Source organism: Cricetulus griseus, chromosome 8 (assembly GCF_003668045.3).
Source record: "Cricetulus griseus strain 17A/GY chromosome 8, alternate assembly CriGri-PICRH-1.0, whole genome shotgun sequence".
In the NCBI taxonomy this organism is placed as follows: Eukaryota; Metazoa; Chordata; class Mammalia; order Rodentia; family Cricetidae; genus Cricetulus; species Cricetulus griseus.
Genome location: NC_048601.1, coordinates 94,750,464 through 94,769,553, shown reverse-complemented (window position 1 = coordinate 94,769,553; position 19,090 = coordinate 94,750,464). Strand labels below are relative to the sequence as shown.

Genomic DNA, 19,090 nt, shown 5'->3' with positions numbered 1-19,090 from the left:
GACCCCTGGAGTCCATGTTCAGGTGAAAGGAGACAATCGACTCCATGAAGTTGTTCTCTGACCTCCACATGTACACACACACACACACACACACACACACACACACACACAGGGTATGGTGGCACATGCCTTAAACCTAGCATTCTGGAGACAGAAGCAGGAAGTTTAACATCAATCTGATCTACATAGCGAGTTCCAGGCTAAGTAGTGAGACCCTGTCAAAGATAGATAGGTAGGTAGGTAGATACATAGATAGATAGATAGACAGACAGATAAAAAATAAAGCAAAGAAAACAAATAAATTTAAGAAAAATGCTATAAATTCCAAACTGTAGGATATAGAAACTGATTTTGGCATTAAATGATTTTTTAAAATTTAGAGTTCAAGTGAGTTTTCTCAAACAGTATATAGAAAAATAAAATGGTTAATTAAAACAAGATTGAGGCTGAAATGTAGCTCAGAGGTCCAGTGTTTGCCTAGCATGTGTGGGTCCCTGGGTCTAGTTCCCAGCACTGAAATGAGCAAATGAACACATATATGAAAGAATGAGGGACCACTTGGCCTAGGAAGTGTGGTCAGTGGAAGGAGTATCTCCTGGACAGAGCTGACTCATTGGCAATCTACACCTCAAAAGACTGTTGGGTGATCTTTTGAAGTTGAGAAGCAGGGTGTGCATGACAAATGGCTGATCCTCCTCAAGAAGGCCACTACTGGGATGAAAGATGAGGGCCAAGGAATCCTCATAAAAAGACTAAAGTCACACAGCAGCCAGGCATAGAATGTGGACCTAGCTGTAGCTTGATTTTAGCCAAGAAACCAACTATAAAAAGGAAGAGATTGGGTATAGGACGAGTGATAAACTTTTTAAATGTGCTTATTTCTGTTGTGCTGTTTTTGTTTGCTTTCTTGCTTTGGGGTTGTTTTTGTTTTTATTTTTTCTGAGACAGGGTTTCTCTGGGTAACATCTCTGGCTGTCCTAGAACTCACTTTTTAGACCAGGCTGGCCTTAAACTCACAGAGATCCACCTGCCTCTGCCTCTTGAGTGCTGGGATTAAAGGGGTACAACACCACTGCCAGGCTGTTTTTGTTTTCTTTTTTTTTAAGGACAGGGTTTCATTTAGCCCAGTTTGGCCTCAAACTCTCTATGTAGCCAAGGATGGCCTTGAATTCCTGCATCCCATTGCCTGCAAAGTATAAGCCAAGGCTTATACTTATACTTACACTTATACTCCATAAGTGTTAATTTCTGAGCTGTTTGTCAAGAGTGAAACATGAAATCTTATTATATACCTTTTCATGCTATTAGATTAAAATCTGTCATGGGGCCTGTGAGATGGCTCAGTGGGGAATGGTGCTAGCTGTAAAGCCTAATGGTCTGAGTCTGATGCCTGAACCAGAAGGTGAAAGGAGAGAACAGATTCCCAAAGATGACATCTGTGCTGTAGCACACAAACAATTAAAAGTAAACCCTATTGTGTACTTTGCCTTGTGAACTCGGTCAAATTCCATTCAGGATGTGTATGGATATATTATTTGTGATTTATTAAAGCTTGCCTGAAGATTCAGAAAGCAAAGTCAGACACAGGCCATAGAAGCCAGGCACATGCCTTTAATCCCAGCAGCCAGAAGCTAGGAGGTGGTGGTACACAACCTTTAATCCTAAAACTCAGGATTAAGAGGTAGACGGATCTTTGAGTCCAAGGCCACCCAGATCTACACAAGACTGAATCAGTCTAAAAGAGAATCATAGCTCACACCTTTAATCCCGGCACTAGAGGGTAAAGAAGACAAGGGCAAGTATTCAGTATAGACATTCATTCTCCAGCCACACTGAGGAGGCAGCAGTTTGAGGCTTAATTAAGAGCTCAGATGTGGATCAGCCCTTTCAGCCTGAGCCAGAGGTGAGAGCTGGTACCTGGCTACTTTGCCTCCCAGATCTTCAGCTTGAACCCCAATATCTGTCTCTGGGTGTCTTATTAATTCGAGTTACAAGGATGTTGTCATGCCATGCCATGGTCATGTGGGTCATTGAGTTGTTCCAACTTTCCAGATGGTGACACATTTATAATGCAGTATCGTGTGTCTAGAATGATGGTTAAATGATTAGGAGCATGTCCTGATGTTCCAGAGGACCTGAGTTTGGTTCCCAGCACTCACCTCAGGTGTTTCACAGCCACCTGTAAGTAACTCCAGCTCCAGGAGATCTGATGTCTCTACTCTCCTGCACTCGTGAGTGTATACCCCTGCCACATATAAATAATTTAAAATAATCAAATAAATCTTTAAAGAAGGAATTGCATTCATTATCGTCAACTTCAGCTCACAGGTCTGGTAAGCTGGCAGATTTCCAATGGTGGATTTGAATGTTCCAGAATGTTGTTAATGGATGAGAAGTATCAGCAGCTATTTTCCTTAAAGGCCTGCTTCACTCATTTGAAAGAAAATATCTGCTATATATGCAAGTGTGAAGAATGGTAGTTTGTCTGCCAAAAATTCTGTCAAGGAAAAATTGTTACTCATTAAAAATACTTCCAGTTCTTGCTGGGTGATGGTGGTGCACACTTTTAATCCCAGCATTCGGGAGGCAGAGGCAGGCAGATCTCTGTGAGTTTGAGGCCAGCCTGGTCTACAGAGCAGGTTCCAGGACAGCCAAGGCTAAGAGAAACCTTGTCTAGAAAAAACAAAACAAAACAAACAAGACTAAAAACAAAAATCTTCCAGTTCTAGTCAACATATACATAATTATGGTTATATAAATAAAATTCCTAAGCATAAGCATCTTCCTTCATTATCAGAAGACCACACACATCCCACATTTGAGCTACCAACATGTGTAGACGGAGGTTCCGTCCCACCTGGCCCCACAGCCGTTTAGCCCCAAAGAAACATGCAGAGACTTATGTTAATTTTTAAACTGTTTGGCCAATGGCTCAGAACAGGATCAGAGAGAGTGGGTCACAGGGGAGACAGCATGTAGTCACTGCTGAAGGAGTAACAAGCCAGAGCATTATGGGTAAGCCACAGTCTCCTGGAAATACATAGTTTAATAGAAATGGGTTAATAATTAAGAAAGAGCTAGCCAATAAGAAGCCTGAGCCGTTTTTTTACCTTTTTTTTTTTAATGGTGAGTGCTGGATGTCTCTACAATTTTGTTTAAATGACTGCAGAACCTGGAAAAGCTGTTGCTGCTATTGATGCATAACATACTGCCATTATTGGTCTTTTTATATATAAATATATATATTTTTGGATTTTTGGAAACTTTAGCTGTGCTGTCAACTTTGGAAAAAAGTATCCCAGTTTACTGTGTTCAGTTGGCATTGTACAAAAATTAACAGCCATATTGTTCTAGAAATGTTGAACTTAATTTTTTTCCATTTGTGCAGGGGTAACGCACTGTATTAAATATGTAAGGTCTTAAAAAAAAAGAAGGGATTTTGAGAGTCCATCCCTTGTGAAGGGATGCTCTCTTGACCTGGACACATGGGGAAGGGCCTAGGCCTGTCCCAGGATGATGTGGTAGACTTTGGGGAGCCCCTTTTGAGAGCCTTACCCTGCCTGGGGAGTGGAGGGGGGATGGCTAGGGGCAGGTGGGATGTTGGAGGGAGGGGAGGGAGAGGGAGAAGGGATTGACATCTGAAGCAAGCTTGTTCCTAATTTGAACTAATAAAATAAAATAAAATAAAATAAAATAAAATAAAATAAAAAACTAGAAAAAAAAGAAGCCTGAGCCATTGGCCAGTTTATAATTAATACAAGCTTTGTGTGTTTATTTGGGACTAGGGCTGCAGGACCAGTAAGGACAGAGAATCCATCTACAAACATGAGCATTAATGTTGTAAAAAAGCAAACATTACCTTAGTATTGTTACAGAAAAACTTTAAACCAAGCAAATCCACTGAAAGGGGCTGGAACTACTAAGGGTCAATGGCCATTTGTGTGTGTGTGTGTGTGTGTGTGTGTGTGCGCGTATGTGCTATATGTGCTCGTGTGTGTGTGTGTGTGTGTGTGTGTGTGTGTGTGTGTGTGTGCATATGTGTTATGTGTGCACATGAACTCATGTGTATACAGAAGCACAACTCTGTGTGCATATGAACATGTGTGTGTTTGTGTGCATGTATGTATAGGTCAGAAGACAACCTGTGCAGTCATTTTTCAGGTGCTTTCCACTTTATTCTATGAGAAAGGGTCAATCATTGGCCTGGAACTCTCCAAGTAAGCTAGGCTGGTCAGTACTTCTCAGAGATCTGCCCGTCTTCGGCCCCCAGTGCTAGAATGACAAATGTGCACTACTATACCAGCTTATTTATTTATTTATTTATTTATAGTATGCGTGCACATGTGCCCTGTGTGTGATGTGCACCTGGGTGTCATAAGCCATGGTGTGTATGTAGGAGAGGGGAACAGCTTTCTAAGTTGCTTCTCTCTTTGAGGGCTGGGGCTGTAACCGGCGAGCCCCAGCCCTAGCCTAGTATGCACAAGGCCCTGATTTCATCCCTTATGCTGAAAATGAAACAAAGCAAAACTTCTAGGTCAGATCCTTTATTTTCTCAGTCTCTGTATGTGTGTTTGAGCAAACTTTTGTCAATTTGTTTACACGTACAGTGGGGTGAAGAATTAATGTACTCCTTTTTAAAATTTGCTTATTTTTTGTTTGTTTGTTTGTTTGTTTTGAGACAGTGTTGTAGACTGAAGTTTCTGTCCTAGACTGTCCTGCAGTCATTTAGCTCCAAATAAACACAGAGAGACTTCAATTAATTATAAACTGTTTAGTTGATGGCTCAAGTTTTTTCTTTCTTTCTTTCTTTCTTTTTCTTTCTTTCTTTCTTTCTTTTTTTTTTTTTTTGGTTTTTCGAGACAGGGTTTCTCTGTGTAGTTTTGGAGCCTATCCTGGCACTTGCTCTGGAGACCAGGCTGGCCTCGAACTCACAGAGACCTGCCTGCCTCTGCCTTCCTAGTGCTGGGATTAAAGGCATGTGCCACCAACGCCCCGATTTTCTGTCTTTTGGGGGGGCTTTTTTATTAACCATAGTTTATTATATCACGGGAGAGTGATCGAGAGAGAAATAGAAGAACAGAGTAGGACAGAGAGTAAGAGAGAAGAGAGACAGAGAGAAGACAGAGGAAGAGAGAGTTAATGGCTGACAGCCATGGTTGATCGCCAGAGAGAGCGGCTCAGGCTTCTTATTGGCTAGCTCTCTCTTAATTACTGACCCATTTCTATTAATCTGTGTATCTCCACATGGTCTTGGCAACTCACTCTCTGTCTTCCTCTCCCCAAATTCTCCTAGTCTGGTAGTCCCGCCTATACTTTCTGCCTGGCTACATCCTGCCTGTCCATTGGCCAAAACACTTTATTCATCAACCAATAAGACAAACATATATTCGTAGTACACAGAAGGACATCCCCCATCACAGTGTCTCACTAGGTAGTCCTGGATGCCTTGAACTCACAAAGCTCCACCTACACCGAGATTGAGTGCTGGGATTAAAGGTCACACCATCACCTTTGGCTCAATCCCCTGCTTTTCAAGTGCCATGGGGCTTTTTTCTTTTTTCCAAGGATTTATTTTTATTTTATGTGTATGTTTGCTTGCTTGTATGTGTATCCTATGTGTACCTGGTACCTGTGGAGACCAGAAGACGGTATCATATCCCCTGAAAATGGAGTTGCAGCCAGTTGTGAGCCACTTTGTGAATCCCGGGAACCAAAGCAAGCTCTGCAAGGGCAGCCAAAGCTCTTAATGGCTGAACTATTTCTCCAGTAGAGCCTGGAGAGACTCCTGCAAGCCCCTCTCTAGGTGTCAGTAAACAGGCACCCTATCTCCACACCTCAGCCTTGTCTGAGAACAGGACAAATAGCCATCTATCTCTTTAAGCGAGAGACTGAGCTCACCAAGCCAGGAGGCAATCATGTACTTGAAATCTGGAGGGGAAAAACAGTAGGCCAGGCTACTCGGGACACTTGTGCACAACACACCCACTGGAAATCAAGATACGGCTCCGGGGTCTCAAAATCACCTCAGAGGGGGCGTGGGTATTGGAGGAAGGCTTCAGGAAAGTTTACTAGTTAACCGGATCCCGGCCACCGACGATTGATAAAGAGCGACTGGACCTTGGACAGCCACCAAGCTGCGTGCTGGGGTAAGCGGCAGCACCATGGACAGCGCCAAGCACAGCGGCTCGGGAGCCAGAGGCGGGGAGAGGCTTCATCAGCTGATGCCTTACGTAGCGCCGGATTCCCACTTTGCTAAGGCAGGTCCGGGTGGGCGCACCAGCCAGCGTTTTCGGAGTAGCAGCCCCAGGCATGGTGGAGAGAGGCCAGGTCAGGGCAGAAGACCATCTCTAGAAAGCAGGTACCTGCGTGGCTTGCCCAGCATCCGGCTGTTCCCCAGGGAGCCACTGTCCGGAAAACGGGGTTGGGGGCGGGCAGGGAGCAACCCTGACGCACCAGCCGGGTTCCAGGCATCCACCCTGCACGGAGCCGATCCCAAGGATGCTCTGCTGCGGGCGACCAGACAGCGGTCTCCGCCGAAGTGAGGAAACGCAGGCATGTGATAGCTTAGGCGGGCCCTGGCTTCTAGACTCTGCCCCTTGAGTCCGCTTTCCAGATCTCTAAGGATACCGAGACTGTGCGGCTTGCAGCCTAGCGTCCTCCTCTCTGCCTCCGTCTCCTCCAGACTCTCAATGACTGGAGATCCGGGCCAGGTTCAGAGACTCGGCGGAATCTACTATTCTGTGGTCACAAATTTCTAGATTGACTCCGGTGGGCTCAGTGGCTGCTGAATCTGAACGCAGGTGTCCCGGGCTGGCGATGGATCTGACTGTAAACTTGACCTCCTTTTCCCTCTCCACTCCCTCCTCTTTGGAACCCAACCGCAGCCTGGGCACGGAAGACCTGCGCCCTAGTCGGCCCTTTCTGTCAATTTTCCGAGTGCTGGTCCTGACCTTGCTGGGCTTCCTAGCCGCGGCCACGTTCGCTTGGAACCTGCTGGTGCTGGCCACCATCCTCAGGGTACGCACCTTCCACCGCGTGCCACACAACCTGGTGGCGTCTATGGCCATCTCGGATGTGCTGGTGGCTGCGCTGGTCATGCCACTGAGCCTGGTGCACGAACTGTCCGGACGCCGCTGGCGGCTGGGCCGGCGCCTGTGCCAGCTGTGGATCGCGTGTGACGTGCTCTGCTGCACAGCCAGCATCTGGAATGTGACAGCCATAGCCCTGGATCGCTACTGGTCTATCACACGCCACCTGGAGTACACACTCCGTGCCCGCAAGCGTGTCTCCAACGTGATGATCGCGCTCACCTGGGCACTCTCTGCTGTCATCTCTCTGGCCCCGCTGCTCTTCGGCTGGGGAGAGACGTACTCTGAACTCAGCGAGGTGTGCCAGGTCAGTCGCGAGCCTTCCTACACCGTGTTCTCTACGGTGGGCGCCTTCTACCTGCCGCTGTGCGTGGTGCTCTTCGTGTACTGGAAGATTTACAAGGCTGCAAAATTCCGCGTGGGTTCTAGGAAGACCAACAGCGTCTCCCCCGTTCCCGAAGCTGTGGAGGTGGGTGCTACAAGGATCGCTAAAAATACTTCACTTGCATCTGCAAAAGCGCTCTTCTCAGCACACCTCCCCCGAAGTCTATGGAAGGTGAAACGCTCCAGTTTAGGGAGGTGTAGGCAAGGGAGGGCGCAAGCGCCAAAGACTCCCTCTGCTCTTAAGTTCTGAATTACAGAGCCCCTCCTGAGTTGAGTGCTGGTGGATCATATTCTGTGTGGAAAATGTGGGGTTTGTGAACCATGTCTTATCGGGTCCACTTTGGCACTAAAGCTCTGTGGATGGACAGCATCCCTTATAGGACATCTGGTGAAGCTGGTGTCTACGGGACACTGGCTCAGTGTCCCAGAAAAGTACCCTGCATTGGTGGTGAGGGGGGAGGATTAGAATGATTGACAGGATGACTGCCACACGGTTGATTGCAGGCTCATCGGTTGTGTTGTGTTCTAGGCTACTTTGCAAACTCTAATTTCTAGGTTGTTGTCATTCTTCATTCTTCAGTGTCCTGTCTAATCGCCTCCCACCAAGATTAAAGACAACTGTTTACTGTCTTCTTGGTGCCTGTGTTTGTTGTCTGCTTTCTTTGCCTTATGCTTTGTACCATTGCTTCCTGGGCCTATTTACTGCAGCTCCACCAGACCATGGGCAGCACTGAGGACCACCTGGCCTATCTGCCTTCCATTTGAGTAATATGCAGGAAGAAATTCAAGTTTCAGGACAGGCAGCTCCCCAGCTCCCTACAGCTGGCATTTGAAGCAGAGTCTCTACAAGGAAGCCCCACCTCCATCCTCTGCCCCCCTCTCCTTAATTCCTGGAAAGCTGACTTGGTGATTCAGTGTTCTCAAGCTCCAAGAAAAGGAGCCAGCTCCCTACCCAGTGCTGAGGCCTCACTTTTGTATTGAGTTAGATCTGACAAGGATACGGTCCCCGTTTTCTGTTGCTGTGCTCTGGGACAGCAGCATACTTTAACTGAGTGTGCTGAGTGTGTTGTCTGGACTGCCTGGTGATTTCATTTGAACGATGATTGTTGCTGTTATTATTACTATTATTGTTGGTTTCTTGAGACAGGGTTTCTCTGTGTAACTTTGGCTGTCCTGGAACTCACTTCATAGACCAGGCTGGCCTTGAACTCAGAGAGATCAGCCTGCCTCTTCCTCCCAACTGCTGGGATTAAAGTCATGCACCACTACCGCCCAGCACCTGGTAGTTTCTAATAGCACAGAATGACCCCACAACAAAGAATTTCAAGGACCAGAATTCACAGAACTGAAGTTTGGAAACTACCCTATCTATCAGAGAGCCCAGAGCTAGGTTCCAAGTAGCATCAGGCAACTGAAGCTTGGGCTCCACCTCTGGTTTCCCTGGTGACAGAACGCTTTGCTTTTCCTTGGAATTTAAATTACCATATAAAAAGGTGAAGGTTGTTCTATCTCTAACCTGGCTTTTCAAGTAGCCAAAAAGGAGCTGGAAGGGATAAATGACCCCCTAATGAGACAATGCGCTTTTCCCTTCCCTAGGCCTCTTCTCTGGTGCAGCCCCTTTGGCAATCAGCACAGTGATTCCTGTTTTCATCACACCTTCCTGTTTTCTTCTTTTTATCTATCTTTCCTTCAGATGCTGGCCAAAGGCCAAGCATGCTTTCCCTAATAGTACAGGCTCTTTCACCTTCTCTCTGAAGCGCCTCTCCTTTTTGCCCTGTGGCTGCCTGCTGACTGCTGTAGCAAACCGCTTGACTTTCTCTCCCGTCTCCATTCCCATCCATTCGCAGCTGCCCAGGTTCACACTTCCCCACCCTGTTGCTTTTCTTTTCAACTCTAATAAAATTGTCCCCAACTTCCTTTCTGGTCTGTTTCTAAATTCTTTTACCAATGAGTGATGAGACTGTGAACCTAAAAAGTGAGCCTCAGTTTCCCCAGGAACCCAATTATGAACAAGAGTTACATTGGGAAATTCGGGTTCCCTTTGTGTGTGTGTGAGTGTGTGCTGAGGGATTCTTGGTCTCATTAATAAAATAATTTAAGAATAGGCTCAAATGGAAACACAAGACAATTTTAGCGTTCAAAAGAAAACCCCGAAGGCAGGCAAGCCTTAAAACCTTAGCTGCAGTCCAGAGGAAGAGGAGAGGGAGGGAGAGTCATTCGGTTTAAGCCGAGGTCAGATGAAGCAAGGTGGACAGGAGGCCACGGCTGGGTGGGGAGGAGGCTTTAGGAAGAGTGAGGACTTCCAAAATGTTGGGGTGGTGGTGGCGAAGTGTTAAGAAAGCATGCTTAGCAAAGCGACGGAAATGAGGAAGGGAGAAGTTGCTTGTAGGAGAGCAGGCCGGGAAACCATGTGGTGGGAGCCTAGCAAGACCCTGTCAGGGTAGGGACTGGGGAAAGCAAAGCTCAGTATCTCAAAGGTTGAGTTATTCCACCTACCTCGCAGCGTGGCTTAAGGAAGCCTTCGTTCCTAAGGGTAGTGTCTTAGCCAGGGGAATGACCCTGCCCAACTGAATGTGAACTCTGTGTGAGTCACAGAGATGAAAGAGGCTCTCTTCCCACCACTGGAACCCAGGCTCAAACCTTTCAAAAGGGTGCTACATAGCCACAGATTGGCCTTTCATCTACTCTTTCTTCTATCTGCTGTGCATCTGAATGTTCTTAGGTCTCCATTCAGGCCAGAGACTGTCGTCTCTTGATCAGTTTTAAAATTTTTTTTTATTTTGTTTTTTTGTTTGTTTGTTTTCTACTCTAACAATAGGGACATGCTGGGTAGGTTCATTAGTGACTGGGGGTGGGGTTCATTACAGGTAGTGACATAAGACTACCAGCCAAGGGAACGAAGCTAACAGAGTTTTGATTACTGAACTGAGGGCTGGAGAGGCATGGCTCAGTCGGTGTTTTTTGTTTTTGTTTTTTATTTCTTTGAAAACATTTCTTGGAGGACTGGAGAGATGGCTCAGTTGTTAAGAGCACCAGCAGCTTCTCCATATGGCTCACAACCATCTGTAACCTGAATTCCAGGGGATCAGATGCCCTCTCTGGCCTCTGAGGGCACTGCATGCACACGGAGCACATACATAAATGGAGGCAAAGCACTCAAATATTAGATAGTTAAATACAAACATTTTGCAAGTGCCCATTGAGGCCAGAAGAGGGCGCTGGATCCCCTCCAGCTCTCTGTGTAGCTCTCTATGGACTGATCGCTTCTCCTTAGTGCTGGAATTAGAGATGCATCTCACCATACTGGTGCTCAAGACTGTACTTGAGGCTTGAGCATGCGACCAACTGAACTACATGTCTAACTTCAGTACATTTTTTTTTTTTAATTTTGTGAGTACAGGTGTCTAATTGTGCACCACATGTATCCTTGTGTCTGGAGGCTAGGAAAGAGTACTAGATCTCCTGGAACTAGTACTGGAGTTAGAAATGGTTGTGAACTGCCTTGTGGACACTGTGAATCGAACCCATGTCCTCTGGAAAAGGAGCCAGTGCCTTTAACCACTGAGCTATCTTCCCAGCCCCCTTGGTACACTGTTATCAGGATAAAAGGAAAGGTTTCTGGGGGCTCTGATCCAGCTGCATGGGTGCATTGGGCTGCAGTTCCTCTCATTTGTGGCGTGTCTATAGGGACTTCAGGCCCCTTGCTGTCTTTTTGGTAATGCTGCAGTCTACAGTGTAAGTATTCTCTGCTACAATCTCGCCACGAGTGGCCACACAGTTTATTTGGAAACAGACAATACACATTGAACTCTATGTGAGTCACAGAGATGAAAAAGGCTCTCTTCCCACACCGGAACCCAGCCTCAAACCTTTGAAAGGGGTGCTACATAGCCACAGATTGGCCTTTCATCTACTCTTTCTTTTATCAGACATCTTTTTGTCTATTTGTTATTTGTTTGTGGTGGGGCTTCCTATACAACACAGGCTAGCCTAGAATTCCTTATGTAAGCTAGGTTGACCTTAAACTTGAGAATCTTCCTTCCTTAGCCTCCAAAATAGATTGCAGCACATACGATACCCAGCAACCAAGTATCTTATTAAAGACAAAATTTCCTAGGGTTACTTTTTTAAATTTACTGCAAACCAACTTCCCTCTGCCTTTCAGATATCTTGTTTTTTCATTATTTTACATTTTGTGTGTGTGTGTGCCTCCGAGCACATGTGGAAATCAGAGGACAACTGGCCCAGAGTTGGTTCTCTGTTTCCAACCAGTGAGTTCCAGGGTTCAGACTTAGGTCATCAAGTGGCAAATGCCTTTACCCATTGAGCCAACCCACCATTCTCAGATTACTTTTATTTCATATAATTTTAAAAATATTTTATTTTGTATGTTATAGGTGTTTTGCCTGTGTGTGTGTATGTATGTATGTATGTATGTATGTATGTATATATGTATGTATACCAGGTGTGTTCCCGGTGCATGCAAAGGCCAGAGAAGAGTGTTGGATCCCCTGGAATTGGAGTTACAGACAGTTGTGGTATGTCATACTAGTGTTGGAATCAAACCCAGGTCATTTGGTTGAGCAGTTAAGCAGTTGAGCAGTGCATACTTTTTTAGACGGGGTCTCTCTATGTAGCCCTGGCTGTTGGGAAACTCACTAAGTAGACCAGATTCTGAGATCTGCCTGCTTCTGCCTCCTGAGGGCTGGGATTAAAGGTGTGGGGGCCACTTCACTCAGCTGAGCAGCTAGTACCCTTAACTGCTGAGCCATCTCTCCAGCCTACCCCCAAATAACTTTTAAACTGTATATCAAATGAGTTTATCTTAGGCAGTACAAACTAGCAGGGCATCCACAGTATAGGCAGATGTCCTCTAAAGTTAGAAGGATGGGGACTTGGTAGGTGATTATGTTCCCCCTTGGAATGACTTTAGTGAGCAGGTTTTAGATAGTGATTTTGCTTATCAGCTAATATGAGATATTGATTATTCTTTATGTTAAATTTTTATTAATTAATCAATTTTTTTTCTCCAGCCCGATCAATTTCCCCTGACTCCCTTCTCTCCTCCAAGTCCCTCCCCCTAAGCCCCCCTATCCACTCCCTCTCCCTTCACTTCAGAAAAGGGCAGGCCTCCCATGCATATTAGCCAGCCATGCCATACCAAGTTGCAGCAAGACTAGGCATGTTCTCTCTATTAAGGCTGAATGGGTCAACCCAGCAGGAGGAAAGGGTCTTAAGAGCAAGCAAAACAGAATCAGAGACATTTCCTCTGCCAGGAGTCCCACAAGAAGACAGTGTTGGGGCTGGAGAGATGGCTCAAAGGTTAAGAGCACTGACTGCTCTGGAAGTAAAAACAAAAACAAACAAACAATGTAAAAGAATACCTTGCTTCAGCGGAGACCTCATTCCATCAGTTGCAGGCTTCTGTTCCACATAAATGCTGCCTGGATGCTAAGTCTATTTCCTGTCTTTGTTTGCTTTGCACCTTTCTTCAGTCATTCCATGCAAGGGAAGCTTCTGAAATTGATTTATGTAATCCATAATCTATGTTTAAATTCCCACAATTGGATTAGGTAACTCTTTTCCACTCTGTCCTGCTTTTAAATATTTCCAAATCTGAAGAGTTTTCAATTCGGGCTGTGACAGGTCCTGGTAATATGGCTTGTTTGATATTCTAATGAAATTCTAAATTCCATAACACATTTCTGCCCTTTTCTCTGAAGTTCAGGAAAAATTCCCCTTATGCCCCTGACTCTGGCATAGGCTTTGAATTTACAGTTTATAGATCTGACTTTATATCTAGTGGGTTTACAGAATGCTTCAAATTTTCCTGAACAACAACAACAAAAATCTTGAAGAAAGGGCAGTTCATTTAGGAAATCTGATACAGCTCCCAGAACATGCTAGTGAGAGACCCAAAGGGTGCAATGTTGTAAGGCCTCTGGATATCAGTTAAACAAGCAGACTGGGGCCAGACAGAGATGGCTCAGTGGTTAAGAGCGCTTGCTGCTCTTGCAGAGGACCTGAGTTCAATCCCAGCACTCATGTCTAGCAACTCATAACTCTAGCTCCAGGTGACCAAATGCTCTCTTCTAGACTCTCTCTCTCTCTCTCTCTCTCTCTCTTTCTCACACACACACACACACACACACACACACACACACACACACACACACACGTAAAAAAAGTCTTCAAAACAAAATACAAGCAGCTGTAGATACTGCAGGTTAATTTCCCAGCACCGTGGTGTTCGACAGTGTTGCACTCTGACACACATGAGTACTCCTTATACCAAAATCTAATCCAAGACCCAACAGCAGACTTCTGGCTGAGGCTCTGGTTACTTGAAGCAAACAGCTCAATATGATGGTCAGGCACAAAGACATCCTTTGTTTGCAAATTCCAGAATAGCAAAATATCATTAGCAGTAGGGGGGAAGAGGGCCAGCCCGAACCCGAGGAACCAGGAGTGCCTGAACAAAGCATGAGCCAGCAGGTATCTGGAGCTGGAGTGAAGACCTTTTGGTGGGGAGAGGTCATGGTGGGTCCTAGACATGGTCTCAGTGTTACCTCTAGAATTGCCTAAGGGTGGCACAGCTGTGACCCAGAGGTTGAGATGAAAAGAACTGGTGATTCAATGGCCTAGACAGTAAGAGAAATCCTGTCATCCCAAACTGTTCCTAGGACAAAAGAAATCATGATTATCACTGTGAACTCAGAGTGATCCTGCTCAGGGTGGGAGGTCATTCTGTGGGGCAGCAGGCAGTGTTGTCTGCAGAGTGTGGGTGCTCATAATGATTGGTTCTCAGAGTGAGGTTTCTAGGGTGACTCTGACTTGATTGGTTGGCTCCCAAGTGAGGGCTGATGATGACTGGCTTGTGTACAGCATGTGCTCTGGGAACTGCATTGTCCTTGATCAGAGGAAGAGGTGTAGACAACCAGCCACCTCCTTGTTACCATAGCTACAGAGCAAGCAATCTGTCCCTGAGTCACCACCATGCAGAGCCTTCTTCTGATCTGTTTCTTGAGTGTTCTGGCAGGTCCAGGTGACCTTTCCTTTTTTTTTTTTTTTTTTTTTTGGTTTTTTTTTTTTTTGGTTTTTCCAGACAGAATTTCTCTGTAGCTTTGGAGGCTGTCCTGGAACTCACTCTGTAGACCAGGCCCAGGTGACCTGTCTTACAAATCAACTGAACCCACATTTCAGAGCTGAGAGTCTCTGTCCCCAATTTCAGCAACACAAAAGCCATGGAAGGAGCATGCTAGATTTGTAGTAAAACCATAAACAATTATTTAGCATAGCAATATTTAAAAAAAAACAAAAAACAAAAACAAAAAACAAGTGGTGCCTGTCTCCAAACAACTCAGTTATTGAAAGACAAAAGGCTGGCAAAGCTGGGAACTTTCTGTGAGTCTGAAAATTGTGAAACATCTGTTGTAAGTGCGTGTCAGAGTTGACAGAAGTTCTAGCTTGGTCTGACTGCTTGCTCTGTGTTAGCCTTATCCTCTCTTCCTGAGATCTGCTAATTAGTGCTTAAACTCTTATGGTAATCTGTTACTCTACAGACTCAGTTAAGTGCTTCATTGTAGTCATTGATAGCAGAGAGCAGAAAGATGAGGTCTGGAAGGCAGGGTGAGCACACAAACCTGAAAGCAAGAGAAAGTAGAAGCCTTTCAAACAGCCGGGATCTCCTACCAATGGACCCACAGCCCATGGACAGTGATTCCAATCACTGAGTTCTTGTGGGAGTGGGGCGGGCTGGTGTTGGACACAGCACCAGAACACGGTCTTGGAGAAGGATGCATGTTTCACATGAAGTGTGCTCTGGTTAGTTGATATAACCTGGGGTAACCTGGAGTGACCTAAGAAACTGCCCAATTCAGGTTGGTCTGTGGTCGTGTCTGTGAGGGACTGTCTTGACTGATGAATGACATGGGAGAATCCAGCCGTTGAGGGCAACAGCATGCCTAGGTAGCTGAGCATGGGGCTGTGTGAGAAGCTATCGGAGCATGGGCCCTCGAGGCAGCCATCGGTACTCCTCTGTGGTTTCTGCTTTGGCTCCTGCTTAGGTTCCTGCCTTGATTTCCTCACTGATGAAGAGTGAGTGACCTGGAAGTGTAAACTAAAATAAACCCTTTCTTTCCCAGGTTGCTTTTAGTCATGGTATTTATCACAGCAACAGAAGGAAAACAGGATGGGGGGCACGAGGATGCTTTTCTGAGAAATACGGAGCTCTGGTACTAAATTCTGAAGAATTCCTGATGCAAAGACACATCCCAGTGTTCCCAGGCCTCCAGCACCCTTATCTTCAGTATCCTCACTGTTGCTATTGTCTTCATGTTGCCAGCATTCTTACTGTCACCAGCAATGCCCAGCTTGGCCCATGAAAGAAATGCCAGGAGTGATGAAGACTTCCAGAGGGAGGAAGAGTCAGAGGGCAGGACTTCCTGGGAGTCTTGGGGCAGCTTGTTCTATCCTTCTATTTGTGTAGTCTCTGGTGATAGAACTTAGGTTGTCAGGCTTGTTGGAAAGCTCCTTTTCCCACTGAGCTGCCTCACCTGCTGTCTTAACCAGGGTTTCTGTTGCTGCAAAGAGGCACCGTGACCATAGTGATTCTCATAAAGGAAAACACTGAATTGGGTAGCTTACGGTTTCAGAGGTTTAGTCCATTATCATCATGGCAGGACGTGGCAGTATGCTGGCAGGCATGGTGCTGGAGAAGGAACTGAGAGTCAAGAAGGAGCTACATCTTGATCCCATAGGCAACAGGAAATGGTCTGAGTGTCACACTGAGTGAAGCTTGAGCAAAGAAGACTTCAAAGCCCATCCCACAGTGGGTCCTCACTGATGGTGATGGCTCCCTGTTAGTAAGCCACAGCCAGCCAGCCAGCCGCCAGATGACAAAGGAAAATCACTGACCTCCACAGGGTGCTATATAGCTGGCTGAGTTAGGCTACCTGGTATGAGATGTACGGTAAACGAATTTTCAGTCTTCACTATTTTGTTTATGATGAGTTCACTGTGATATATATATATATATATATTAATAACTTCTTTTTGCTGGGATAAAATACCATTCAGAAGCAACTCCAGGGCGAAAGGCTTTGCGTTGGCTCATAGTTTGGGGGTGCAATTTATCACAGCAGGGAGGTCATGATGGCAGGAGCCCAAGGTAGCTAGCTACTCACACTGCCTGCAGCTTGGAAGCAGAAGGAGGCCAATGTGGAACTCCACTCACTCTCTCTTTTTATTCAGTCTGGGACCCCCAGACTATGGGATGGTGCCGCCCACATTTAGGGTGTGTCTTTCCCTCACTGACAAGCCTAGAAGTTAGCCTCCCAGGTGATTTGGATTCCACCCAGTTTGCAATCAGTAATCCACCATCCTGTCTTCTGTGTCTGCCACCAAATCCACACGCCTCATGTTCTAGTTTCAGTTACGTTGCTGTGGTAAAACACTCTGACCAAAAGCAGCTTGGGAGAGGGGAGTGCTTATTTTAGCCTATAATGCCCGACCACAGCCCACCATGCAGGGAAATCAAGGCAGGAACTTGAAGGCAGGCCTGCTTCCTATGCCACATAGCATTACCTCTGACTGAGGAGCCCACGTCATAGCCAAAGGACAGCAGGAACTTGGGGGATGCTTCTGGCTGGCTGGCAGGCTTGCACGATGGCTGAGACCAGTGGTTCTCAACCTTCCTGATGCCGTGCCCTTGAATACAGCTTCTCATGTCGTAGTGACCCCCAACTGATCCCAACCATAAAATTCTTTTCATTGCTACCTCATAACTATGATTTTACTACCGTTATGAATCATAATGTGAATATTTTTGGAGATGAGAGGTTTGCCAAAGGGGTCACTACCCACAGGTTGAGAACTGCTGGCTTAAACTCAGCTAGTTTTCTCATACCGTTCAGGATGACTTGCCTAGGGGTGACACTGCCCATAGTGGACCGGGCAGACACACCCACACACACCTTGGCCCTGCCATTACACTGCTATTCCCTCTAGTTTATGGGATTCCCTACCTACACTCCAACACATCCTTTTTGGAGTGTCTTGTGGGGTTCAGGCCCATCCATGCCTAGATTGAGCATGACCACTGCCTGGCAGGTGTGAGGAAGTTGTTCCTTACAAAGCATCTGTTTGTATCTTGCAGGTGAAGAATGCTACACAAGAGCCCCAGATGGTGTTCACTGTCCGCCATGCCACCGTTACCTTCCAGACTGAAGGGGATACGTGGCGGGAGCAGAAGGAGCAGCGTGCAGCCCTCATGGTGGGCATCCTTATCGGGGTGTTTGTCCTCTGCTGGTTTCCTTTCTTTGTCACAGAGCTCATCAGTCCCCTGTGCTCCTGGGACATCCCTGCCATCTGGAAGAGCATCTTCCTGTGGCTGGGATATTCCAACTCCTTCTTCAACCCTCTCATCTACACAGCTTTCAACAGGAGCTACAGCAGTGCTTTCAAGGTCTTCTTCTCGAAGCAACAGTGAGGGGCTGTTGGGGTTGCCTTCTTCCCATAGCTCAGTGGACTATCCTGTCCCATGAACTCTGCAGCCAGCCCAGCAGTCCTGAGGACAAGATCCATCTGCCAAGGGCACCAGGGTCACATCAGAGCTCAGCTCACTTCATGTCTGTGCTCGTGTGTTGGGAGTTGTCTTCCCCTGAAGGCTCTGGTGGCTTATCTCCCCAATCTGGGTACTCTTCCTTACTCTGTACCAGCAGCCACGGACCTGGACCACAAAGTGCCCAATCCTCCTCTAAATCCACTCCAGCATGGTCATGAGAAAAGCTGACCAAAGCAGACAGGAAGGAGAGAGTGAGTGAAATAGCTCAGGTTCTAGAGAGAGGCAGAAAGAATGACAAGGCCTAAAGCTGTCGGCGATCACACACACACACACACACACACACACACACACACACACACACACACCTGTGAATTCAGCACTTAGGAGACTAAGGCAGGAGGATCTCAAATTTGCTACATAATAGGTTCAAAACCAGCTTGGGCTATCTAGTGACAACAACAAAATGCCCTGGTGAGGCTGTTTGCACAGCAGCAGGCCATTAGGCCAAACTTCCCAGGATAGCTAGTCCATATTTCAGAGCTCTGCTCTGTGGTCCTAGGGTGTATGTCCTAGAACTTATTGAGTCCTTCCTAATATCTGACCACAAAATTCTGTCCCCAAACATATTAAAGCACAATCTCACTTGTGAGGACAGTGATTGCTGTCTTTACTGTTTTGTTCACGGTAAACACACACACACACACACACACACACACACACACACACACACACTGCAGAAAAGGACAGTTTCCAGCTAAAATCAACTCAGTCCATCAGCTTGGAACTAGAAAAATGAAATATTTCCTTCCATTTTGAAACAAGTGTTCACAAAAAATAGAAAAATCTACTAATTTCACAGAATTTGTCAAAATTATTTGCTATGGTTTTTCTTTGTGTAATTCCTTCTGTTTCTGGCCTTAGTGTTTCAACCCTAGATAATAAGATTTCCAGGTTAATAATGGCTATGAACTGTTGAGTTTTCAATAGTTTCACAGTTGGTGACCACAAGGCTCTATCCATCAGACACACATAGTAATAGGCGTGCTGGCCACTT

The 19,090-nt window shown here is 46.1% G+C and overlaps 1 protein-coding gene across 1 annotated transcript; it reads left to right on the top strand.

Annotated features, from left to right (window-relative positions):
* The first annotated feature begins 6,816 nt into the window (after positions 1–6,816).
* Positions 6,817–17,961, top strand: Htr5a (5-hydroxytryptamine receptor 5A). The gene is made up of 2 exons (XM_027428654.2): positions 6,817–7,557; positions 17,629–17,961. Exons 1-2 carry the CDS (start codon positions 6,817–6,819, stop codon positions 17,959–17,961), a joined length of 1,074 nt encoding a protein of 357 aa, XP_027284455.1.
* The last annotated feature ends 1,129 nt before the right edge of the window (positions 17,962–19,090 follow it).

Bases quoted from the DNA above. Each gene is read 5' to 3' on its own strand.
- Htr5a (XM_027428654.2), top strand. From the start codon at position 6,817: ATGGATCTGACTGTAAACTTGACCTCCTTTTCCCTCTCCACTCCCTCC. The intron at 7,558-17,628 runs GTGGGTGCTACA...TGTATCTTGCAG, and splicing joins CCGTTCCCGAAGCTGTGGAG to GTGAAGAATGCTACACAAGA.